Source organism: Eschrichtius robustus, chromosome 19, assembly GCF_028021215.1.
Source record: "Eschrichtius robustus isolate mEscRob2 chromosome 19, mEscRob2.pri, whole genome shotgun sequence".
NCBI lineage: Eukaryota > Metazoa > Chordata > Mammalia > Artiodactyla > Eschrichtiidae > Eschrichtius > Eschrichtius robustus.
The window spans coordinates 61,835,312-61,863,116 of NC_090842.1; the positions used below are offsets into that span (position 1 = coordinate 61,835,312).

Below are 27,805 nucleotides of genomic sequence, written 5' to 3' on the forward strand. Positions count from 1 at the left end.
TTATTCCCATGGGAACAACTATTGAGGAAGATCTGTTATCTTCTACTGGAATATTTTATCAAAGGTTTCAGCTTGGGCTACCATGAAGTAATTTTTCCAGTCTCCAGTAATGCCTGACAAACATAAGATAGAGAGTCAGATCAGATCTAGGGGTAGGTCTGAAGACCTCAATACATATCTTCCTGGATCTATTTCTTCTGTCTACTTGACATGGAAATTGTAGCTAATATAGCAGAATGACCAATGGTTCATTGGTAGGCTTTTATACTGCCTGGCAGTCATACCCATTTACACCTCTGCCTGCTTGGAAACAATTTCCTACATTCTCCTCTCCCCCAACTCATCTTGTATATAATTCATCAGCAATAACGCAGCCTCTATCTTCTGATACAACCAGTACTCTAGCCACTTTTTGCAACCTCTATTTCTACCACCTTGGTCCAAGCCAACGTCATTTCTCACCTGGGTTATTGTATTAGACATCTAGCTAGTCTCTCGGTTTTTGATCATTCTCCTTTATAAGTTATTCTTAGCATGACAGCCATATTGATCCCTTGAGAAGCTAAGCCAGATCGTGTCACTTCCTGGTCAAATTCTCTAAGGACTCCTGTTTTCACTCAGTGAAAGTGCTTATGGCATTCTCTGTGGCTTCAGGTGATTTGGTCCCCTGTCATTTCTCTGACTTCCTCTCCGATGACCATCCACTTTCTTGTTCCACTCCGTCACAGTGAGTCTTCTCATGCTGCCTCAGACATGCTAGGCGTTCCCCCACCTCAGACTACTTGCATTTTATGTTCCTTCTTCCTGGAATGCTATTCTCTCAGATATATCCATGTCTCCCTCATCTGCTTCTTCAAGTCTTTTCTCCAATGCAAACTTCTCAGTGATGGTCTCTGTCACCACCCAATTTAGAACTGTAAATCCCCATCCTTGCCATATTTTACTTCATAACACTTATCATGTATGATATGCTATATGTATTTCCTCTGTGTACATGGGTATATGGTATGTATCTCCAATATATGTAAGTTTTAGAAATTCACAAGTTTTTCTTTTTAAATTACCAAAGACAGTGTTTTGAAGAGTCATAGACACATAGTAGGTACTCAAATATTTGTTGAAAGCACGACTAAAAGAATGAGGAATGTACTACTATTAACTCCATTTTACCGATGAGGAAAAAAAGACCTGGAGAAGTCACACTTAGAAATTGATGGATGTTGGGAATTCCCTAGCAGTTCAGAGGTTAGGGCTCGGTGCTTTCACTGCCGTGGGCCCGGGTTCGATCCCTGGTTGGGGAACTAAGATCCTGTAAGCTGCATGGCACGGCCAAAAATCAAAACAAAACAAAACAAGAAAGAAATTGATGGATGTGGATTTGAAGCCAAAGATTTTGACCCCAGAAGCCATACTCTTAATTATATGATTATATTATTATTTTATATATCATATAAATTAATATGTATGTATCATATTCATATATTAACTAAATCAATATGTTAATTAAATTAATATATAACATATAACAATGATAATTATATACAAGTTAATAATATATGAATATAAATTATATCCTCTTATATGCACAGAAGTATTACAACAGAATGTTTAATAAGTAATTGATGCCCTATATACACTTTACTCTCATGTTCATCATTACCTTCATTATTAGAACAATTTTTCATATTATTGATTTCTTATGCTCTGTGTCATCCATAACACACTTGATTCTTGGTAAGGCAGAAGTCCAAAATCTCTGTAAATTCAATACTGTCGCTCCCTATTAAACATCAGTCTAGATGAAAGAATCTAATATTTCTATGTAGGTGTCTCTGTAGTTCTAAATCCTACCCATTTTCAAAATCCTACAAATCTTTCAGATGTTAATTTCTGTTTATGTCTCTCCTTATTCCTTCTCTCTTAAAAATCTCCCCGAGCTCTTGTGTATTCATTTTCTAGGACTGCTGTAACAAGGTACCACAGACTGGGAGGCTTAAACAACAGAAATGTATTTCCTCACAGTTCCGGAGGACAGAAATCAGAGATTGAGGTGTTGACAGAGTTGGTTCCTTCTGAGAGCCCTGAGGGAAGGTCTGTTCCAGGCCTCTCTCCTTGGCATGTAGATGGATGTCATCTTCCTTTGTCTTCACATTGCCTTCCCTCTGTATATCTCTATGTCCAAATTTCCTCTTCTTACAAGGATACCAGTCATACTGGATTAGGGACCACCCTAAAAAATTCATTTTGACTTAATTACCTCTTTAAAGACCTTATCTCCTTATATGGTTACATTCTGAGGTACTGGGGGTTAAAATTCCACATATGAATTTTGAGGAGATACAATTCATCCTATGAGACTCTGCCTTCTGGCCACCCCACTCCAATTCATGTCCTTCTCGTATGCAAAATACATTCACCCTGTCCCAACAGCCCAGAAGTCTTAACCCATTCTAAAATCAGCTCTAAGTCCAAAATCCCATATATGTGTGTGTGTGTGTGTGTGTGTGTGTGTGTGTATATATATATATATATATATATATATATATATATATTAATATCTATATCTATCTATCTATCTATCTATCTATCTATCTATAGTGTAAATCAAGCATGGGTGAGACTCGAGGTATGATTCATCTGAGGCAAGATTCCTCTCCAGCTGTGAACCTGTGAAACCAAACAAGCTGTCTGCTTCCAAAATACAATGGTAGGAAAGGCATATGGTAGATATTCCCATTCCAAAAGGGAGAAATCAGAGAGAAGAAAAGGATCACGGGTCTCAGGCAAATCCAAAACCTAGCAGAGCAAGTTCCATTAGATTTTTTTTTTGATTGTATTATCTGTTTTATTATTATTATTATTATTTTTAATTTTAATTTTTTGGCTGCATTTGGTCTTCGTTGCTGCATGCAGGCTTCCTCTAATTGTGGCGAGTGGAGGCTTCTCTTGTTGCAGAGCATGGGCTCTAGGCGCGTGGGCTTCAGCAGTTGCAGCACGCAGGCTCAGTAGTTGTGGCGTACTTGGGCTCAGTTGCTCTGCGGCATGTGGGATCTTCCCGGACCAGGGATTGAACCTGTGTCCCCTGCATTGGCAGATGGATTCTTAACCCCTGTGCCACCAGGGAAGTCCCCCATTAGATTGCAAAGATTGAGAATAAGCCTCTTTGTCTCGATGCTCTGACCTCCTGGCCCACTGGGGTGGTGGCCCCCTCTGCCCTGGGTAGCAGCCCTCACCTGCTTGAAGTCTTTTGAATCATTTAATTCCTTCCTTCCATGGATCACCAACCTGGATATATCTGAACTATAGGGTTCTGGGAAAATGGGCTCCTCCTACTCCATGCAGTATATACTGTTCATTCGTCTTGAGCCCAAGGATATGGACATGATTAATTTTTCATCACAGGGGGCTTTACGATGTCTGATAACAAGACAGTCTCAGCTAAGTGAAAAGTCTCTCCTCCTTCCTTTTTCTAGTTGAGTCATTCTTTATACATTTTGTTGTTGTTCAGGATATTTCTCTATGCTAAATCACCAGTGGAGTAGCACAAACATGACCTTCCCCAATCCTGTCCTTATTTTCCAGCTCAATCACAGCTGGTGAGTTGGCAAGAGTAGTGGATTAATCTGGTTACTGCTTGTAGAATAGATATCTTTCATGTCAAATTCTGAGGAGAGAGAATTTGAATGACCTTGCATAAGACTGATGACCATGCCAGGTCTAATAAACTTTCTCCAAGTGCCTGCAGACCACATCAGTACTATAATAAGAGACTCCCTGATAAGGGCTTATATGAGAAGTTCCCAAGTGATGAGCAATTCAAACAGTCCCTCCTTCCAATGGTTAGTGCCCTATTGTAAGCACAAGAATACGCTCTACATATTCTGATACATTTTGAAGGTAGAACATTTTCTTTTATCTTTTCTCAAAAAAATTCCATTCTCCTCTAAAAACTGAACCTCCAGGAGGGAAATATTGGACATATTGTTTTCTTTCATGACCTGGAAGGAACTGTTTCTGAAGACTGAGTTCAGTTCTTCTGGTTCTAGTTTCTTACCCAGGAACTGGCAGAGCTTCTCTACAGTGCTTCTCGTGTCCTAGAAGAAGAGAAAATAAGAGAGATTATATGAAAGAGAAAGAACATAGAAAAGGAGATGAGAAGGAGGAAATAGCAGAATGAGGAGGAGGAGAGGGAAGAGGAAAAGAGAAAAAAATGTAGAGATGTGAGTAGGGATTGAGTTGGATGTGACCAGGAGGAAGAAATGCAAAAAGGTAAAGAAGGAGCACAAAGTATACAAAAGATGGAAGGATCATGATGGATTTCCCAGTATAGTTGAATTCAGGACAACTTAACACTAAAATACTGGGTTTTCTAAAGAGACTTTAGAAGCGCTTCTAGATGATTATGATGAGGATTAGGCAGGAGAGTTTCAGGGAGAACTTGACAAAGATTTAAGGAATCGATTTCAAATCGTGGCTATGTGCTCAAATAATACTGTTTTCCATAACTAACATTTGAATAATACAAGAGAGCTTTACCATATCTTCTTATTTATTATCTCAGTAATTAGTACTTGGCACATGATCCTGGGAGATTGTGATAAGAAAACAGATTGTATAACCAGAAGGGCTTTGCTTTGAATCAGAGACTTTCCTCTTAGAGCTATAATACTTTAATTTTTTTTCTTTTTTCCATGAGCCTTCCATATGATCTAACAAGAAAATACACAACTGTAAAAAAAAAAAAAAGAAAAAAGAACAAAACAAAACAGAAATCCTAATAAAAACAAAAAAAAAGAAAAAGAAACACAAAATTTAAAAAGAACAAAAAAAAAAAACCAAAAAAAGAAAAAAGAAGGAAAAAGAAAACAACAACAACAAAACAAGCAAAACATGTTTAAAAAACCCAAAAAACAAACAAACAAAAAGAAACAAAAAGAAAAAAGAAAAGAGAAGGAAAGAAAACACACAACTGTAGAGATTATTAGAGTAAAAGTTCATTTTGCAGCTTGAAAGCATAATTACAGGAAGGTATGGGACCATGTACCTGAGGTAGCTAAACTTGTTACAAAAGTCTCCTTGGTAAAAATGAAATTCATGTGGAGGCCATACAGGATTGAACAGAAGTGGCCAGAAGAAGATGATGGAAAGTAATTTTTCTCAGATAGAAGCAAAAGCTGGTGTTTGTGTTATTTTCTCTTTTCTCCAGGATACCACTAATAGGTAAAGTTCTTCTTCCTGTGGTTTCATCACCTTTATTGGTTTTGAACATCAGATGACAGCTTTTCCTGCCCATCCCTCGTCAGTCCAGTACTTGGTCTCAGAATAATCACTCAGATTGATTTTATGACTTAATTTTTCTCTTATCAGTCAATCTGGTATGTCAGACAGTTGAACACATCTCTGTGTTCAACCAAACTTGCTTCTACCCATTCCTGTCTTCTTTCTCAGACCCCTCCTACCACTAGGTTATCAGCAGCATCATGCAACTTACCTCTAGAAATTATAGAACCAGTTGCCAGTGTGAGCACAAGCCATTGTACTCTGTCTCAGTGCATGGAAAAAGCCCTTTGGTTGTTGTAAGGTGAGATAAGGAAGAACACATGAAGAAAGAGAACATGGAGCTTAGGAAGTGTCAACCAGAATTAGGACAATGAAGACCAGGTCACTATTCTCACTCCTAATGACCATTCACAAGGCTAAACTTTGACTGAGACGGTGGAAGAGAGACACAGAGGAATGGAGGGAAGTTAGAGGGAGTGAAGACAGTGGTGAGAGAGGGTGTGCTGTGTATAAGAACAGTAGTTACCCATTTCATCTCTTCATAACTCCGTATCAGGAAGTTCTCCTTGCCTCTCATGGACATCCAGCCACAAGCATGGTTAAACCATGATCCATATGGCAGTGCATGGGGGGAAGGCAGAAAGAGTGAGTGGATTACAAACTCTACGAAAGTAGGGATCCATATATTATGGTCACTCTTGTGGGCACAATTGCCAGCACAACGCAGGGCACATTTGGTCTTGCTATAAGTATTATCCAACATCATACATTTGCCCTTTAACAAGCCTAGTTCATTTGGAGCAGGTTTTGTCCCCAGTTTTCAAGGGTCTCTAAGGAGATCTTGTCCAGAGAACCATGTGGCCTGAGGAGTTCTTGCTGCCTTTCTTTTGTTCAGCATTTAGAATTTTTGGTTGCTAGGTATATTCTCATAGCACTTGTCTTTTCTTTTTGTTTTCCCCTCTCTCTTCTTGCCTTCGTTGCTGCTGTTGTAATTATTATTCCTTTGGAAACTATCTGTCTTTCCTCTGGTTTAAGATTTTCTTTCCTTTTTTCTACCACAGCTTTCCTAGAGGCTAGGTGAAGATTTATTTGTAATAATTCTTTGTGAGGCGAGGTGTGGTTCTTCAAATGGAGATTTCATACATGAGGAAGTACTCACGCATGTTTCCTTGAAAATTGCTCTTCCCAGTATTTTATATTGTCTTCCTGGGAGGTAAATTTTCTCACTCCATCCTCCATATCTTAACTATTTTATACTTTTGAATGGCTGTCTATCATGCCCGAACCTTTCTTAACTCCAGATTGTAGTGGGAGTTTATTATCAGCTGAGAATTCTACTCAGTTAAGCTATCATTCAAGAATGAGCATAACATAAATATATTTTTAGCCAAAACATGGACCTAACTATGTGTGGTGGTGAATGGCTTAATTATCTTGATCTTGGTAATCATTACATAATTTATATGTATATCAAATAATCACTTTTAAATATATACAATTATATTTGTCAATTTTCTCAATAATGTTTAAAAATAACATTTTTGAATAATTATATTTAAAATTAAGAACAAGGCAAGTATTACCACTATCATCACTTCTATTTAATATTGTCTCAGAACCCTGGCCAATGAGATAAGAGAAAAAAGTAAAGACTATATATATATATATATATATATATATAATGAAGATAACAGTTTTTACTTAAAGGATATATTTATACTTCATAGAAAATCAAAGAGAACCTACAGGGAAGCAATTAGAGTTAAGAAGAGGGTTCATTCAGGTTGGTAAATACCCAATCAACATTCAAAGTTGGTTACATTCCCCCAAATCAGGCACAAACAACTGAGAAATATAATTTTAAGATGTCATCAACCTAAGAAGAAATGAAATACATCTAAAAAAGAGTTGCAGGCTTTTTATAGAAAAAACTTGTAAAAGATCATATAAGACATTAAAAAGGCTTTAGATGAAAGAAGAGATAAACAGTGTCTATAAATGAAGAGAGAAACTAAATAAAATATGCCAATCATCCACTAATTATTCTGTAAAATTATTAAAATGACAATCATAAAAATACTGACAATGAATGTCACTGAGAGTTGGAGTAATAGAAACTCTCATGTACTATTTGCAGGAATATAAGTTGATCCAATCGTTCTGGAAAATAGTTTGATATTATCTTTTAAAATGGAAAATTCATATTCGCTATGCCTTAGCAGTTCCACACTCAGGTATAAAAACCAGAAAGAAAGTCTGTACCACATGTACCAGAGAAACATTATTCTTAACAGCCCCCAAATTGAAACATTTCCTTTAATTCCTAACTTTGGACCTATAAAGTGTTGGGAGAAGCATTTGGCAAAAAACTAATGGCTTCAGCAATGTTTGCAAACAGCAATTACAGTTCATTCGTTTTGATTCTCCCCTTGGCCAAACCTAACTTAACATGCTGCTAGTATGGTCTTCCTTGAGAGGTGGGACCCAGAGCAGAGGACCATATAGGCTATGAGAACATGCTTGAGATCTTTTGCATAGAGAATTCTAGTGTTCAAGCTTCCCAGAACACGGGTGAAGATCTTGAGTTGCAAGCTACAGGAGTCCTAGAGATTCCTTACATTACTGGGGAGGAAATGTGTCCAGAGCAGGGGACCCCCTAAGGCTTTTTTTTTTTAATAAATAAATCTGTATATCTATTAATACACAACTACTCTATATATATAATGAGATTTTTTCCCATTTACCAACAATATTGGACCACAATATTCTTTTGTGATATTGTGATGTATACTAAATATATATTTTAGTCTCTGTCCATGGGTCCTGGCTCACAACTCCCCAAACCCTTAGAATTTCCTAATCCATAACAGCAATGGGAGCGTCTTTTGTTATAATATTTGGTCTTTTGTCCTCAGTTTTTGAAATTTCTTCACAGCCATAAAGGTGAAATTTCTTCAGAGCCATAAAGGTGAAATGGGTGTCTTGATATTCATAATAAACCCCTTTCAACCACAACTGACTTCATGTTAATGAGGTGGCTTTAACTGACTTTGTTAATGAGATGACTTTTGGAAATCCTCTAAAGATGGGGGCACTGGTTGCCTGGGGAACCAACCCTGATTAGAAGGCTGGAACTTTCAGCCCCACACCTTGAATTCTGGGGAAGGGAGAGGGGCTGGAGGTTGAGTCAATCACCAGTGGGCAATGATTTAATCAATTATGCTTATGTAATGAAGCCTCCATAAAAACCTAAAAGGATGGGGGGGTTCAGAGAGCTTCTATGTTGGTGAACCAGGACACAGCCAAAGGCTGCCTAGCCAGGTCCAAACTCTTGAGTACAGAAGCTCTTTTGTTTGGGTCCTATGTATCTCTCCATCCAGCTGTTGATTTTCTTTAATATCCTTTGTAATAAACTGATAATCTCGTAAGTGAACTGGTTTCCTGAGTTCTATGAGCCACTAGCAAATTAATCAAACCCAAGCTGGGGGGTCATGGGAACCTCTGATTTATATCCAGTTGGTCAGAAGCACAGACAACCTGGGTTTGTGACTGGCATCTGAAGTAAGGACAGTCTTGTGGGACTGAGCCCTTAACCTGCGGAATCTGATGCTTTTTCTGGGTAGATAGTATCAGAATTGAGTTGAATTGTAGGACACCCAGCTTGTGTCGGGAGAAATGTGGGGAAAATAAAACGCATACCACATATCAGAATTGGTGTCAGGATTGTATCCTACCTTGGAAAAGAAGCTTTCTGTATTTGTATCTATGCTTCAGTTCTTCTCTCCTAGAAAAACATTCTCACTTTCTCTATATCTTGTGTTCTCAGCTCATCTATCACAATTTGCTCAAACATGGGCCAAAGGCACTTGACCTTGATATGAAATTTATAACTTCCCCTTTTACAATGGAAATGTTTTTTGAACAGATTTTTGAAAAGATATAACAGGGAATTCCCTGGAAGTCCAGTGGTTAGGAATGGCACTTTCACTGTGATGGCCTGGGTTCAATCCCTGGTCAGGGAACTAAGGTCTGGGACCAGCTGGTATCTGTGAATCATCCTTGAAGTTCATGCTGGAATCATCCATGTAGACAAAAGGGTCTGTCTGGGAATTCTCTTGGGCTATTTTGTTCATCAGGGGTGCTGACATCTGGCAAGGAAAGCCTGTCATGAATTCCCTTGGAGTGCCCATTTTCCAGCCCTCTTGATGTGTCTCTCTGGAAATGCAGTTCCTTTAGTGTCCTAAGGCTTTGTTATCATGTATAATCCAGAACTCTGCTACAAGACCCAAGGTCCAGAGCAGACACTCTGTTGCTTGGGTGTAAGGTCAATATTTCCTGGGACTTAAATTTCCAAGATTTCTTCATTGGTATGTGGAAGAGGGTTAAAATCGACTTTCTGCAGGGCTACAGACAAGTCAGGATATTGGTATTAGTTGATAGCAATAAAGACTTTGGTATTGGTAGTTCTTGATTGGATAAGAAATAGGCCCGTGTGGGATTTTTAGGGCACAAATAAGCAAGGTATTGGGACAGTGGTAAGGTTTACAGGATATGTCTTCATCACCCACCGCTATTGATTGGACTTTCCTGGATTCCTGGTGAGAGCTGAAGCACAATCCAGTCTACTTTATACACCAAATGGCAAGATCAAATATAGCATTGAAGGGGGGGTGTTCTCTTCATGTCTGGGTTTCCATCATGTAGTTTAACTGTTGCTCTTTTTCTGAAAGAGTAGCTTGACGCTAAGCAGTAGATAGGGCTGAAAAGTTCACCCAGGATCAGTTCAATAAGAAATATGACCTCCAACTTTTGAAGATTGGACTTCAGTGCTGGGCAAAAAAAGTCAGGGAACGTGAACTGTTCAATATAGAACAGATGATTGCAACATAGCCTAGAAGGGTCAAAGAACATGCAGATGAGGACACCAATAAAGATTCTGTAATGTTACTCTAGGTGAGAAGTAACAGTGGCTCTGGTTAATAAAGCACCAATGGAAGGGGTGGAAAATAAATACTCATTAACAAAGGTGTATTAGCTGGTTACTATGTGGCAAGCACCACTCTAGTGCAGGGAGTCAACAATGAACAACTCAAAGAACTTACAGTTTAGTGGGGAGACACATGGAATAAACAAATAAATAGAATACATACTCATTGGTGATGAGTACTAAGGGGGAAAAAAAGATAAAACTATAGAGATGGGGAGAGATGCTATTTTATATAGTGTTGGAAAAGGTGACTTCCCTAAATACAAGACCAGAACGAAGATATTAGTCAGGGTCATGGGACTTGGATAATAATTAGATAAAGGAAAGTGGTGAGGGGCATGAGGGATGGGAAAAAGATGACACTTGTTAAATGTCAGAATCATGGTAGCCCTTGGGTTAGGAGTGGTTCTATTTGTCGAATAAGTTAAACCTGCAATAGGAGAAGTTTGAGATATGGGGGGAAATGTGTTCAATTTTGAGCATATTGAATTAGAGTTATCGATGGCTCTCTCCAGTTAAGGTGTCCATGAGCTGTTAGAGAAACAGGTCTGAAGCCAGGGAGATATATCACAGCTGAGATATCAGACTCATCACATAGTTTCGAGAAAAACTGCAAAATTTCAAGTATCCGAGAATGCCTAGAAATTCTGCATAATTAAAAGTATAGAGATCCTATGGCAATGCATACATTTTGAGACAGATAGGACAAGAGAATTAAGGGAGTTTTAGAAAGATGCATCTGAAAAATGGTGGAAAGTCAGGACTGTATTGTCCAGGAAGCCAATGAAAGCTGACTTTCAGAAAGCCACAAATTAGGAGAGTAGAGGAGAAGAATATGAGTGCTCTGTGTTAGTATTAGACAGGTCCTGGAGACTCAGAATATAGCTAGGATAGTTTCTGATGGGGCAAGCATGGCTGAGGTTCTGCTGCTTTGCAAGATAGTTATGTGGACTTGGAAAATTTGGGTTCCAATGGTGATGGAGCCTTATAACCACGCGTTGGTGAGATGTAGAGACATCAAGTTGGGTTAAAAAAAAAAAAAAAGAGGTCTGATAAAGCAGTCTGGCAACCCCAGCTTGCATATTTTATATTCACTCACCATTTCCTTGGATGAACCATTCAAAATATTGTTCCAGGGACTCTGGTCTCTTAACAAATGTTGCAATCCTCCAGAAAAAATAACCAGACACAAAAAACATCTCTGGGATTTCTGATGAGGTAAATCACCTTAAAGAGAAAAATAGGATAATGAAGAATCAATACAGTCATTTTCCAACCTTCTTGATCTTCATAAAAATGGAGAAAAAGCCAATTCCTAGAAAATGCCCTTTAAATATCAATGGATTCTTTTAATAAATTAGTTATTGCATTCATTAATCAAATATGTATTTTAAAGTTCCTACGAACCAGTCACTGGGATGATACTAAGGATATGACAAAGGAAGAGAAAAGTATTGTCTTTTCCCTCTGGGATATTATAGCCTACTTATAATGGGAAGCACTGGAAGATTTTAATATGTGAGTGCTATATTTGTGTACTATAGTTTAAAGATTACTAATAGGAGAATACATTAACAAATTATGCTATCCTTATAGATACACAGCAATATATATCCATACATACACACAACATCATGAATGAATCTTATGGACCTTATTGTTGGGGGAAATCATGGAGGTTTGACCCATTGAGCCATTGACCCGTGAGCTGGACCTAGGCAATTGCAGACACCTTACCCCTCCCCCTGTCCTTGGAATGCATGTTCCACTTGCCCTCCCTGCACTAGAAGCTGCCTAAAGATATAGCCTTGAGATAGTAATATGGTGTTGAAACCATCTGGATTGTGTACATGGCTCAAGCCAGGTAAAGTCTATATAAACTTTTAAGATTGGGGGAGCAGGTGCAGAAATCAACCCGTCTTGTGGCTGCCTAAGACCTGCCTCATAAGTAAGTTCTCTTGCTTATTAAACCTGCCACCTACCAATCTGGAATGGTCTGCCTCTTTCTTTGATCTCTTCCTGCCCTCTGCATATGCGGTCCAGTTTCAGATTATACCCAGCAAGCTCCTGAGGAGGTTGTGCACCAACAACTATGTTGAGTGAAAGAAGTCAGATGTTCATATGGCATGAGTCTATGTATATGAAGTTCAAGAACAAGCAAAACTAATCTGTAGAGTTAAAAGTCACGAGAGGGACTTCCCTGGTGGTCCAGTGGTTAAGACTTCGTCTTCCAATGCAGGGGGCACGGGTTCAATCTCTGGTCGGGGAACTAAGATCCCACATGCCTCATGGCCAAAGAGCCAAAGCATAAAACAGAAGCAATATTGTAACAAATTCAATAAAGACTTAAAAAAAAAATCCACATTAAAAAAAAAAGTCCAAAAAGAAAAATTAATGGCTATACTTCCTTGTGCTGTACAATGTATCCTTGTTGCTTCACAATCTAATTTAAGCATAAAACATTAAAAAAAAAATCACAAACCAATTAACACCTTCCAGGAAATCATGTTTCTAAAAATAATCTGAGATATGCTAGATCCTGGATATTCATGGTCCCTTCTGGGCATCATCTGTCAGCCCCATGAGAGAGTCATGTGGCTGTTAAGCTCAATAGACAGCTGTATATAGAAAGACATAGTGGTTAGAAAAACCAGCCATGGGCTTCCCTGGTGGCACAGTGGTTAAGAATCTGCCTGCCATTGCAGGGGACACGGGTTCGAGCCCTGGTCTGGGAAGATCCCACATGTCGCGAAGTAAGCTCGTGCACCACAACTGCTGAAGCCTGCGCGTCTAGAGCCCATGCTCCACAACAAGAGAAGCCACCGCAATGAGAAGCCGACGCACCGCAACGAAGAGTAGCCCCCGCTCGCCGCAACTAGAGAAAGCTCACGTGCAGCAGCGAAGACCCAATGCAGCCAAAAATAAATAAATTAATTAATTAAAATAATTCTTTTTAAAGGCTGGAAGAAAATTACACTGAGATACCTGCCCAGCAATTGCTGGAGACAACAGTTAAATCAACTAATCAAGTTAAAGATTGACAAATGTCCTGAGTCCCTTTGCTTGACCCCTCACTGGGGACCTCAAAGCCTTCTACACAAAAATGGATAAAATGGCTGGGGGATAAAAAGGAAACTTTCTGGGACTCCTTGTAAGACCAAGACTTGTTGATGGGGCCCTAACGGAAGCTGAAGATAAAGGTATAAGTGTTGATAGAATTGAGATGAAAGTTTATAATGATTGGTGTATTTGAAAGGGCTTTATATAAGATGGTTACCTCTCTCTTGCCTAATTCTATTGTGGGATAGACATTATGTCTTACTGGGGAATGGTTTCCCTGCCTGATGTTATAAGACAGGGCATATAAATCTGCTCCTCAGGCAATATTTTTCTTAAATTTATTTATTTATTTGCTTTTGGCTGTGTTTGCTGCTGCATGTGGGCTCTTTCTCTAGTGGCGGCGAGCAGGGGCTACTTGTAGTTGCAGCACGTGGGCTCAGTAGTTGTGGCTCACGGGCTCTAGAGTGCAGGCTCAGTAGTTGTGGCTCACGGGCTCTAGAGTGCAGGCTCAGTTGTGGTGCACGGGCTTAGTTGCTCGGTGGCATGTGGGATCTTCCTGCACCGGGGCTCAAACCCGTGTCCCCTGCATTGGCAGGCGGATTCTTAACCACTGCGCCACCAGGGAAGTCCTGCTCCTCAGGCAATATTAATTAAACATACTAAAGGAAACGAATAGGGTTACCTGAGCCCACACACTATAAAGTAAAACCTGGGGGCTCATATTCAGGGACTAATAAAAGCAAATTAAAGAAAATGTGGTTGGGTAAATCAATCTTTTGATATCAGTTAGGCAGCAGACCAGTTCTTTGGGAAATTAAAAGCAACTGTCTTTGTCTTGCAAATCTCTACAAATCAGAAATGTAAATAGAGCCCACAATGACATGAGACTGAACCTAATTCGCTCAATCAGGTAGATTCTGAAACCAAAGGAAAAAAAGGATGAGGGGAGTAAATGAGGTCTTTTTATTTTTAAAAAAATTTTAAAACTATTTGAAAAATAAAATGTCCATAAATAGGTTTTTTATGATCACTTTTTTTTCACAATCCCTTTATCTTTATGTTATAGTATATAAAGATGTAATCTATTAGGAAAGCATCCGATAAAACATTAAAAAACAAAATATTGGTGTTATAAACTCAAGTACACTTAAACATGTGTATATACATTTATATTTCCTTGTTTTTTGTTTCTTTGTTTGTTTTCCATGCCCCCTCCCCCCCTATTTCCTTGTATTTTCCAATAAGGTAATAAACTGCAAACATTCTAAAAGGACAATAGAAAAATTTTAAAATATCCTTGGAAACTTCAGAGAACATTTTTGTTTTGTTGAGACTTCCCAGCTTCCCATGAAGTTCCAAAATGATAAATAATTGAGCAGTTTCAATTGTTGTTTTGCCAAAAGGCACTGTGTGTGTTTTTCTGTTCATCATGACTTGTGAAATTCAGCTGTGTCCTTGGTCCTAGCTAGCTAGAGCTGGGAAAATACAAAGCCATTCCATTATGGCTCAGAGAGGACTTTAAAAATTTTTTAAATTTTATTGAAGTATAGTTGATTTACAATGTTGTATTAATTTCTGCTGTACAGCAAAGTGATTCATATATATATCTGTATATATATATTCTTTTTCATATTCTTTCCCATTATGGTTTATTACAGGATATTGAATATGGTTCCCTGTGCCATACAGTAGGACCTTGTTTATCCATCTTATATATAATAGTTTGCATCTGCTGATACCAAACTCCCAATCCATCCCTCCCCCCAACCCTTGGCAGCCACAAGTCTGTTCTCTATATCTGTACTTATGTTTCTGTTTCACAGATGAGTTCATTGGTGTCATATTTTAGATTCCACACATAAGTCATATCATATGGTATTTGCCTTTTTCTTTCTAACTTCACTTAGTATGATAATCTTTAGGTCCATCCATATTGCTGCAAATGGCATTATTTCATTCAAAAAGAGGCATTTTTTTAAAAAATTAATTAATTTATTTATGGTTGTGTTGGGTCTTTCGTTTCTGTGCGAGGGCTTTCTCTAGTTGCGGCAAATGGGGGGCCTCTCTTCATCGCGGTGCGCGGGCCTCTCATTATCGCGGCCTCTCTTGTTGTGGGGCACAGGCTCCAGACACGCAGGCTCAGTAATTGTGGCTCACGGGCCCAGTTACTCCGTGGCATGTGGGATCTTCCCAGACCAGGGCTCGAACCCGTGTCCCCTGCATTGGCAGGCAGATTCTCAACCACTGTGCCACCAGGGAAGCCCCAAAAAGAGGCCTTTTTAAACTCAAACTGCTGCAAAGTCTCCCTCACCCCAAACTGAATTCACAGAGAAATATATTTAGGACTATTAATAAATAATGTTTGTTGCCACACTAAAAAGTTTTCTATAAAAAAGCACAAGTTTTTAGAAATCATAAATAGTGTCTATAATTTTGCCAATCTACAGAATGCTAATGTAAAAGACAGTTTGTAATTGCTTACACCTTAGTTAAAATAAAATTTGAGTAAATACATTTTAATATTAAAAGTAAGCTGGTACAAAACTAGAATTTTGTTTTCTCTCTGTGTTAAAGAGAACAAAGTTGTTTTGGAATATTGATCTGCTTTTGACAACGGACTGTAAAGTTTCTTTACCTTTTCAATAATCTGTGGTAACTTTCTGTATTTGCCTCTAAATTTTTTTATTGTCACTTTGGTTGAATGAATAAGTACTGTTTCACAATAACCTATGATCTTATTTGACCAAGTATTTTAAAACCTTTTGATATCTTTAACAAACTTCCCCAAGTCAAATTCTAAATGAATTTCTTTTGACCTCTAGCTAACTTTGGGCTGATGCTTCAAGGGGCCCCTGAAACATCCCAAAGAGATAAATTAAATTAATTGAGTTTATTTGGTATATTAAATTACATGGGAAACATTGTCAAATAAGAGGTGATAAACCTTCTTAGGTTGTACTGTATGGGTAAATATCATTAATATAGATATTCCAAAAATTATATGGAATTCTTAGAAATCTGGTATGTCCTGGTATAATGTTATCAGTAATAATTCTAGTTATTGTCTTAAAATGTTGTATGTCACAGAAATAACCAAGTTTCTTTTCAATTGCATTATAATCAGATCTTTAACCATGCCACTTTAAGTCTTTTGTCATTCATAGACAGTCATTGTTTTCCCCTGATGCTTTTACAAAAGGAAGATCTTCAAGACAATTCATAAAATAGACTTTTTGACAAATAAGGTTTCTGATGACTTTCAGATCATACCATTGAACTGGGTAAGAAATTAAAAATTCTAATGGAAAACCTGATGGTTTCATCCAGATCAACAGGAATTAATTACATGGGACTGAATGAACTGATAAATATGATTTATAATTTTATGACTGTCTGAAATATTACTGGCTTTTCATCTTTGTTTTCCAGAAACCCTTTCCTCTTATGCTAAATATATCTTACAGCAAGATGATAAAGTATACCTTTGTAAACAAAGATGAAACATTTATCTTTTTCTCTCTACCTGATCCCTCCAGATTTTGGCTTCTCCAGCTGACTCCCCTCTGGACTTGAAGGCTTATTGCAATCCAGACTAAAACTAGTTATACTAATCATTTTAATTTGCTCTCTCTTTGTGGTTTTCAAACTGTTTATGCTTCGTGTCTTTCTCTGCTATACTATGACCTGACCTTATTAATGTTACTAGCTATATTATTTATATCCTGTCTATTTTATAAGATTGCTGTCTCTTGCATTACCCAAGGTGTAATCAGGCCTCTGACAAAATGAATGATGGCTAAATGTCTTAAGGCAATTGATCACATATACAACTATATAGAATAATTGTAATAGTGCAACTCTAGGTATAGGAAGAAGCAACAAGGGAAAACATTATCAGGATCATAATAGACTAGTAAGACAGACAATCCAGACAACTTTAGTTTATCAACAGGGCCTAATCCAAAAATAGCATATTGAGTGTCCTATCAATGAAATTCTCCTCTGACCTAGGAATGAGACATCATGGAGTTGTGATACAAATTGGTCACCAGATGCCTCCCAAACCTTGGTCGAATTTATGACCAACAGGGGGCACTGTAAACAAAGAATATTGCCTGCCATTCCAGTTCTACAAGGATCAAGCCATTAGCCACTGCAGCTGCCTACCAATGGTACACCTCGAGGGAATTCAGGATGGAGAAAAACAGGCAGAATTCTTTGCTTTGGATACTGGCCCTAGATAGTTAAGACTGCATATCTAAGGAATAATTTCAACGAATCCAGATTCTTGCATCTTCCCATATATAAAAAAGCACTAAAATGATTAACTTGCAAAATCTGTTCTTTGTAATTCACAGTACTCTCTTGATGTTCAACTACATGTTTTTTTCCCCAACAACAAGAACAAACAAAAACAAAAACAAAACAAACAACAAAAAAACCTGTTGTATATCTTTGTTCCTCTCTTACCTCTTTGGAGCAGTTCCTCAGAGCTATCTGAAGGCTGTCTCCCAGGCTAGAGTCCTCAGTAAGATCCCTGAATAAAACTTAACTCACGGGCTTCCCAGGTGGTGCAGTGGTTGCGAATCTGCCTGCCAATGCAGGGGACACGGGTTCGAGCCCTGGTCTGGGAAGATCCCACATGCCGCGATGCGGCTGGGCCTGTGAGCCACAACTTCTGAGCCTGTGCGTCTGGAGCCTGTGCCCTGCAACAGGGGAGGTCACGGCGGTGAGAGGCCCGCGCACCGCAATGAAGAGTGGCCCCCGCTTGCCGCAACTGGAGAGAGCCCTCGCACAGAAACGAAGACCCAACACAGCCAAAAATAAAATAAAAATAAATAAATTAAAAAAAACAAAAACAACAAAAAACTTAACTCACAAGTTTTCAGTCGTGCGTTTTTCTTCAGTTGAGAGTTCCAATGGATAGCGCTGAGTGTGTGATATTCAAGCAAACGCTAATTTATTCTTTTATCCTATCAAGGAAATTGTGGAAATGCCACGCATGTGCTTCAGAGGTGGAGGTATGAAACAGATTCAGTCCCTGATCTCCCTGAACTTCTGAGGGGGACAGGTGAGAATGCAGGTCATTTCAAAGTAGCAGGTGAAAACATTGAAGAGGCTGAGGAAGGCCTCAGGGGGGGTCCCTCGCCCAAGCCTTGTGAGAGAGGTGCAAGGGCTAGAGCAAGCCTTAGACCTCAGTCTGGGCATTGTGGACATTTTGGCCCGGATCATTCTTTGTTGTGCAGGCTATCCTGTGTACCTATAGCATGCTTAGCAGTATTCCTGGCCTCTACCCACTAGATGGCAGTAGCACCCCTTCCCCAGTTATGACAACCAAAAATGTTCCACACGGCCCCTGGTAGAGAATCAGTGTCTTCGAGGAAGGGATGTGAAAGCTGATATTCTCAAGAATAAGGACAAGTTACCCAGGCAAAGAGGGTGAGCGCCTCTCTGAGGCAGAGAGAAAGGACAGACTATCACCTGGAAGTATATTTATAATAGATGCCATCTTCCAAATGGACACATATTTCCATCTTTCACGTTCATTATTCTGAATCCTAAAAGCAAGAACATACTGCAATTGCAATAGCAATAATATAAACAACAACAGCAACAATAGCTGGTGTATTTGAGGTCTTCATGCTATTGATTACTAGCCCTCAGTAAGAGAAGGGAGTGGATTTACACATTGGCTGTCTGAATCCAGAATGCGTGCTCTTAATTACAACACTGTAATTATCAGTTTGATCCAACAGGAAAAAAGATAAAGTAATGCATCCTTGGTCACAGAGTTAGAAAGTGACCAAGTTGTGATTCAAAATCTAGTGTGTTTAGATCCCCGTGCTGACTCATAACTCTGTGAGTGGAATCAGAACACTTCAATGGTAAAAGATCATGTTTGCAAAGGAACAAGTGACCGTAGGCCGCACCCCGAGGCATGCGGAACTTCCCCAAGAGGGATGGAACCCGCTGCACCTGCAGTGGAAGCACGACGTCTTAACCAACGTACCGCTAGGGAAGTCCAACCCTGGGATATTTTACAATACTTACTAGTTTAGGAATCAGACAATGTTTTAAAGGTCCTTCGATTGTGGAATCAAAGTTGTCAGTGTCCTGCTTATTCATTGGTGCATAACAAACCACCTCCAAACTCACCTTGGAAAAGAGGTTGGCAAATGTTTTTGGAGAAGGACCAGATAGCACTTGTTTTCAGCTTTGAGGGTTATAAAGTTTCCGTTGCTACTACTCACCTCTGCCGTTGTAGCACGAAAGCACCACAGACAATACATAAATGAGTAAGTGTGGCTGTGTTACCCCAAAAGTTTACTTACAAAAACAAGTCATGGGCCAGATTTGGTTCACAGACTGTTGTTTGCTGACTCCCGGCTTTGAATGCAATCCCATGGTTCTGGGGGTTCACTGGGCTTAACTAAGTGGTTTTCATTTGGAGTCTGTCATCCTGCTGCAGCCAGACGAAACCTGGGCTGCAGTCATCTGAAACTTCTTCACTTGCATACCTAGCACCAGGTGGCTGGGATAGCTTGTGCCTTGTTGGGCATCTCTCTCTCTCAAAGATGCCTCTCCACGTGGCTAGCTTGGGCTTCCTCACAGCATGGCGGTCCTGCAGACAGTCAGGCTTTTTAGTGACTGGCTTTACCCAGGGAGAATGTTCCAAGAGACTCAGGTGGAACTTTCAATGCTTCTTGTGATCTGACCTTAGAAATCCCAATCATCTCTTCAGCCTTATTCTATTGGTTAAAACCTAGTCGTGGACCCAGCACAGACTTGGGAGGAAGGGACTACACAAAGGAATAAATGCTGGGATGTATGGTTTTCTGGGCACCATCTTTGGCAATGAGCCAGCCGTTTGCTTTTTGAGATAACTTGCTGACTTCCAGATGCTGATATCCTTGTGGCCCAATAAAGATCACACAAACTCAGATTTAATAAGGCCAGGATATAAATATATACCTTTATGTGATCACTGCTTATAGCAGAAGGTTTTATACCTTCCCTCAGGTAAGTTGTTTACTCCAGCAATCTAAATAGGGTGTTATTGATAAAAATTCACTTGGCTGTGAGGATACTAGTTATTTGATGTTTTTCTCAACGCTTAATATTGAAGCCCTCAAGGAGTGAAGAGTTGATAGACATGGAGAGAAAGAAACATTTATTCTGGATAATATGTGCGCATTATGGGAGGGTGTGTTAAACCTTAGCCAGGCTAGGTTCAGACAACTCATGGGTCAGCCTCAGGCCCTGGAGCATGGATTTTTCACTCCACACTTTCATCTGCACTCTATCCTAGGTCAGGAGTCCCTGACACTTGTGGTCCAAACTCCACATACGGGCATGTTCCCTTACAGCAGGGAGTTTCACATTTGGGATTCTGCTAAATATGTCTGCTTCTACTTTCTACAAACTGATAAGGAACTATTATCAGGGCATACTGTCATCTAGTTCCCTTCCTCCATGCCTATTGCTCTTTCTGATCCAATAAATAGCATATTTGGGCAGGGCATTCTTACCTGCCTCTACAGTCCAAGCCTGGACATTGTACTCTCTCTCTCTCTCTCTCTCTCATCTGCTATAGACACTCGATCTGGATTTGCAGGAGGAGAGAACACAAGTTTCACGTAAATTCCATGTCTCAGCCTTTAGTTCTGGCTTCATTTGCTAGAGGAGTCCTGCATCTCTGAGACTTTCAGTAATGGTCCTGGTATCAATGAAAGTGGTACATTTTTCATGTGCCTCCTGACCCTCGTGCACATAACTCCATTGTAGAAGAAAACAGACCCAGTGGTAGGAGTTAAGAACTGGCATTGCCTGGCATTTAGTAACCATTCAATAATGAGGAGTTGCTTTTATAGATGACTCCTATTTTAGTCTCCCATCCCCAGGAAGCACATCCCCTCCAACTGCCTGGGTAGCTCCTACCCCTTCATAAGGGGAGGAGACAATATGCCCTGTTTCAATCCAGGGTTCCTAATTTATGGGATTTCTTGCAAGAAGCCATAAAAGCATAGACCAGATGAGACAAACAGAATAACTATAGTTTGTTTACCCGACTCTTGACAAGTCAGCAGGTGAAGCCAAAGATCAGGGATGCCCAGAACTCACTCCTCAATCCCCCCAATGTCTATTCAGTTTTATGTGTTCTTACTGAACTACTGATACTAACTCAAGTCCTTTAATATCTACCAGTTGACCCTGACAATGTCAATGATGGTTAGCTAGTCTTATGTGTCAACTTAGCTTGGCTATAGGATCCAGGTGTTTAATCAAATGCTAGTTGAGGTGTTGCTACAAAGGCATTTTGTAGATGTGATTAACATCTATAATCAGCTGAGTTTCAGTAAAGGAGATAACCCTTGATAACATAGGTAAGCCTGATCTAATCAGTTGGAGGACGTAAGGGCAAAAACAGGTTTCTTGGAGAAACCTCAAGACTCAAGATTGTGGCATCAAATCCTCCTGGAGTTTCCAACTTTCTGACCTGCCCTACAGATTTTGGACTTGCTAGCCAAATTGCACAAGCCGATTCTTTAACATCATTCAATCAGTCAATCAATCAGTCAATCTCTTATTATTGATACATGAGCCAATTTCTTAAATTGCATGAGTCAATTCCTTAAAATCAATTAATCAATCAGTCAATCTCTTGTTGGTTCTGCTTCTCTGGAGAACCCTGATACACTGCCCCTCACCTTATGCCACAGATTACCCCTCTGATCCTTTCATTTATCTAACATTCCATGAATGATTTGAACACTTACTATGTGTTGGGTCCTATTTGGTCCAATGATTTCCCCTCACCATTTAGGTTTAGACTCAACTCAAGACATGTCACAGTGTCTGGGTCTCCCTGGTGGATATCTGAAATTCCAGGCTATTGATGCCAGGAAGGGAGCTCGATAACCAGCTAATTCTCAACACAGAATTCAGAACTTCTCTCCAGTTCTGTATAGTCCTCTAGGCACAAACATGAACACTTTTTGACGTAACTGTACTTTCGAGATTAAGTGCTCAGCCAATGAAGTCTCTTAATATTATCATGGCCTCTAATCTTAATCTCTTAATACTTTCATTATTAGACATTCTAAACACAATCTTCTCCTTAATCAGAGCCCTGTCTCTGAACTTTATCTCATGCCTAACCCAGTGTCTCAAACTTTATCATACCCTCGTGCATTGTTGGAAGGAATGCAAATCGGTACAGACATGGAAAAACAGTATGGCGGCTCCTCAGAAAATTACAAACTGAACCACCATATAATCCAGCAACCCCACTTCTTGGTATTCAGCCAAAGGAAATGAAATCATGATCTCGAAGAGATAGCCACTCCCCCATGTTCACTGCAGCATTACTCACGGTAGCCAAGACATGGAAATAACCCTGGTGACTTTGTTGAAACACAGGTTGCTGAGCTCCATCTCCAGAGTTTCTGACTCAGTGGGTCCAAATGGGGCCACAGAGTTTGCATGTCCAACAAGTGCCCCAGTGATACTGATTCTGCTGGTTCCCTTCGAGACCCACTAGCTTTTGATATTCCCTGTGGCCAACCCAACAGGGGGCCTGTGGAAGGGAAAGAAAAAAACAAAACAAAACATGGGGTTTGAGTAAGAGAAAAGTAAGTTGGAGTCCCAATTACAGAATTCCAGGTATACCAGGCGGAAGGTGATTTTTTTTTTAATTTATTTTTTTGGCTGCGTTGGGTCTTCGTTGCTGCACACGGGCTTTCTCTATTGTGGTGAGTGGGGGCTACTCTTCGTTGCGGTGCGCAGGCTTCAGTAGATGCAGCATGCGGGCTCAGTTGTGGCACGCAGGCTCAGTAGTTGTGGTGCACCAGCTTAGTTGCTCCGCGGCATGTGGGATCTTCCCAGACCAGGGATTGAACCCGTGTCCCCTGCACTGGCAGGCGGATTCTTAACCACTGCACCACCAGGGAAATCCAGAGGTGGTTTCTTCTATTCTGCTGTGAGGCATGTGCAGAAAGACCTGAGCAGTTGTGAAGTCAGCAGGAAAATGGGTTCATTAAAGCAGAACGATGTGAAATTTCCTTGGGTCACATCCAAGAAATGAATTCTAGGATGGATCCAAAATCAAATGTATAAAATGAAGTATGAGTGAGAAAACAAACACCAAGGTTTGCTGTCTTAGCAATGCTTTCTATATTAAGGAACTATCATTATCTGTATTTTAGATTTAGAGAAATGGGAGCTCAGAGTGGTTAAGAGTTTATCATGTATAAAGAAGATGTGGCACATATATACAATGGAATATTACTCAGCCATAAAAAGAAACGAAATTGAGTTATTTGTAGTAAGGTGGATGGACCTAGAGTCTGTCATACAGAGTGAAGTAAGTCAGAAAGAGAAAAACAAATACTGTATGCTAACACATATATATGGAATCTAAAAAAAAAAAAAGGTTCTGAAGAAACTAGGGGCAGGACAGGAATAAAGACACAGACATAGAGAATGGACTTGGGGACATGGGGAGAGGGAAGGGTAAGCTGGGACAAAGTGAGAGAGTGGCATGGACATATATACACTACCAAATGTAAAATAGATAGCTAGTGGGAAGCAGCCGCATAGCACAGGGAGATCAGCTCCGTGCTTTGTGACCACCTTAGAGGGGTGGGATAGGGAGGGTGGGAGGGAGATGCAAGAGGGAGGGGATATGGGGATATATGTATACATATAGCTGATTCACTTTGTTATACAGCAAAAACTAACACACCATTGTAAAGCAATTATACTCCAATAAAGATGTTAAAAAAGAAAAAAAAAAGAGTTTATCATGTAGCCGCTAAGTGGCAGAGCTGAGATAGGAACACTGGCAGTTTCTTTCCAGAGTCTGTGCTTGAGCAGGTTGAATAGTGGTTCCCAAAGGTACAGCCGTGTCCTAACCTCTGGAACCTATGAATGTGACCTTATCTGGAAAAATGTTTTTTGCCGATGTAATAAAGTTAAAGATTCCAAGATGAGATAGATCATCCTGGCTTACCCAGGTGTGCCCTAAATCCAATGACAAGTGCCTTTATGAGAGACAGAACAGGAGAAGACTCAGGATCAGGGCTAGGGTTAAGGTTAGGGTTAGGGTTAAGGTTAGGGTTAGGGTTAGGGTTAGAAGGCCATGTGAAGATGGAGGTAAAGATTGGATAGATGCGGCCACAAGCCCAGGAACACCTGGGGCCACCAGAAGCTGGAAGAGGCAAGGAAGGATCCTCCTCTAGAGTTTTGGAGAGACATGTTCCTGCTAACATCCTGATTTTGGGCTTCTGGCCTCCAGAACTGTGAGAGAATACATTTCTATTGTTTCAAGCCACCAAGTTTGTGGTAATTCACTATGGCAGCCCCAGGAGACTAATACAGAGCTCTTTGATTCCGTGCTACACTGCTCTTTCCAGGGCCACGTGAGTCTTCCCTATAAGATGATCCCATCAATTCCATTGCGCAAAGCTGAAGCTGTCTCACATCATTCAGAATCTCACCCATCTCAGGTGAGGTCTAGGATTCCAGGCCACTTACGAGGCCAGGAAGGGAGGACAGACTCCAGAAACACGAAGTTCTCGACACAGAATTTAGAACTTCTCTCCTATCCTGTATGATCTTTAGCCACATATATACCGTACAAAAATGAGCACACAATACTGTTGCATTTGAAAGAAATCCAGTGATTTTTGTATAGCTTTGCACGCCAGCCGCTTTGTCCCAGAATTTGCAGAATATGCACATTAACCCTACCAGAGAAGTCGAGATGAGTGCAAACATTTGAGCAAGGAGTGCGTGGAATGGAGAAAAGGCCTGAGGTCATCCTTTGACCCCAGGGCACCAGTGATGGCCGTTTAATGGTACTTTCAGATAGAGTTCCATCTCTGCTTTGAACAGAATGTTCTGGCATCTGAGAGATAGAACAAAGCATCAAGCTCCGCTGTCCACCTCATTAACCTTAATGACATTTATACAGCTCTCATCCATACACAGAGTGCTATTGATTTCCGAGAACCAAAAGGCTGTTTCGTTACTATTTTACTAGATTTACCGAGATCCCATGTGCAGTGCTGGGTAACAGCTACGTGAATCGTCTAGTGATCAAGGACCCCTGCTTTCTCACAAGGACTTTCCTACAATCCCGTGCCCTCATCCCATCCCTGCACCTTTTCAACGTGCTTCCTGCAAGCACCATATAATGCAATTTTGTTCCTTTGAAATAGTTTTCGTTTTCTTTTTTCTTAATTTGGGTATTTAACTTATTTTAATTGACTGTTATCACTAACGCATTTGATCTTACAGCCTTTCAACTGTTTTCTCTTTCCTTAGTCCTCCTGTCTTCTTTCTTTTTGTCTTTGCTTATTATTTGTTGGAGGTTATTTTCCATTGTTTCTTCCCCATTTTTAAAAAGGTGTTTGTGCTGCTTGAATTCTAGTGTCTCTAAGGGAGCTGTAATTGTTAGGAGTCTTTCTCTCTTTTTTTTTTAAATGATGAACTAAACGCCACTTTTGTAAGTCCTTGCTCATTGGACTTCTGGTGGTTTTTTTGTTTGTTTTTGTTTTCTGGTCAAAACCAATCCCCTTCTTTGCATAGCAGAAGAGCAAGCATATAAAAAAAGTATGTTTCTCCAAAAAGCTATGAACTTATTTGATGTTTAGTAAGCCAACTTGCTTTATCCATAATCCTTTTTAAAACAGTTTCTTCCCTAGGTTTGTTGAGATATAATTGAATAACACTGTGTAAGTTTAAGGGGTACCATATGATGATTTGATACACATATATACTGTGAAATGATCACCACAATAGGGTTAGTTGACACCTCCATCACCTCACATAATTACCTTTGTTTGTGTGTGTGTGTGTGTGTGTGTGTAGTGAAAACATTTAAGATCTACGCTGTCAGCAATTTTCAAGTTTGTAATACACTATTGTTAACTATAGTCACCATGTAGTGATGACTACTAGGGATGTAGATACATCCCTAGACTTTTCATCTTGTAACTGGAAGTTTGTACCCTTTGACCAAAATCTACCATTTCTCTCACCTACCAGCCCCATGGAGGCTACCATTCTACCCTGTTTCTTTGAGTTTGGTTTTTTAATTTTATTTTATTAAAAAAATTTTTTTGTAAACTCTTATTTTATTAAGGGATCCACTTCTATGACTCATGAAACCCAGGCTGAGTTAACAGTCATAAGTTCTGGAGGTAACGACACCCCGCTCTGGACTTTCTGGTTTTAACCACTGTCTTCTCTCTCTACCTTAACCCAGACTCATGAGGCCTCAATCCCTGCCCTCCTATTCCTGGAAGATGGAGTTTGGCTTTTTTAGATTTCATGTATAAGTGATGTCATACGGTATTTGTCTTTCTCTGTCGGACTTCTTTCACTTAGCATAATGCCTTCAAGGTCCATCCATGTTATCACAGATGGTAGAATTTCCTTCCTTTTCACGGCTGAATAATATTCCACTGTATGAACACACACACACACACACACACACACACACACACAGACACCACCTCTTCTTTATCCATTCAGATGTTGATGGACACAACTTGTTTCCATATCTTGGGTCTGGCTTTCTGTGCGTACTCACTAGTCGTCTGTAAAAGCTCGCTCCTGCTGCTGTGGGGGGGTGTGTCCAGGGATTAGGTCACAGGTGGGGTGTGCATGTGTTGGGGGGGTAAGGTGTGTGGAGTGCTGGCACTGCCTCTGGGCCAGCAAGGGGGTACACAGGGGAGGTGTCCCCACTGGCTCCAGGGTGAGCCTTGCGAGGTGGTCCCTGGTGTGGTTACTGGGATCTGTTCTGTTCTGACCCCTGGCTGCTTTTCCCCCAGCTGCTCACCACCCCCGGTCTTGCCGCTCATGATGCAGTACAGGTAGACCTCGTTTTATTGCAGTTCACATATGTTACCTTTTTTTTCTTCTTAAACAAATTGAAGGTTTGTGGCAACCCTGCTTCGAGCAGGTCTATCAGTGCCATTTTTCCAACACAGTTTGCTCACTTCATGTCTCTGTGTCACATCTGGTTAACTCTCACAATATTTCAAAACTTCCACCCACAAAAAATTGCGACTCGCTGAAGGCTCAGAGGATGGTCAGCATTTTTTAGCAATAAAGTATTTTTAAAAATTATTTATTTATTTTTTTGGCTGCGCTGTGCAGCATGCAGGATCTTAGTTCCCCGAGCAGGGATCAAACCACTGCCCCCTGCAGTGGAAGCATGGAATCTTAACCACTGGACCGCCAGGGAAGTCTGCAGTAAAGTATTTTTTTTAAATTTTTTATTTATTTTTGGCTGCGTTGGGTCTTCATTGCTGTGTGCGGGCTTTTCTCCAGTTGTGGCGAGCGGGGGCTACTCTTCGTTGCAGTGCGTGGGCTTCTCATTGCGGTGGTTTCTCTTGTTGCGGAGCACGGGCTCTAGGCACGCGGGCTTCAGTAGTTGTGGCGCGTGGACTCAGTAGCTGTGGCTCATGG

At 40.1% G+C, this 27,805-nt stretch overlaps 1 protein-coding gene across 1 annotated transcript; it reads right to left on the minus strand.

Annotated features, from left to right (window-relative positions):
- Positions 1-27,195, minus strand: SULT2A1 (sulfotransferase family 2A member 1). Its single transcript, XM_068527154.1, is given in 6 exon segments — positions 1-115; positions 3,919-4,094; positions 5,807-5,901; positions 11,367-11,460; positions 11,462-11,494; positions 27,124-27,195. Coding segments are annotated over 6 exon segments (585 nt in total).
- Between the last annotated feature and the right edge of the window lie 610 nt (positions 27,196-27,805).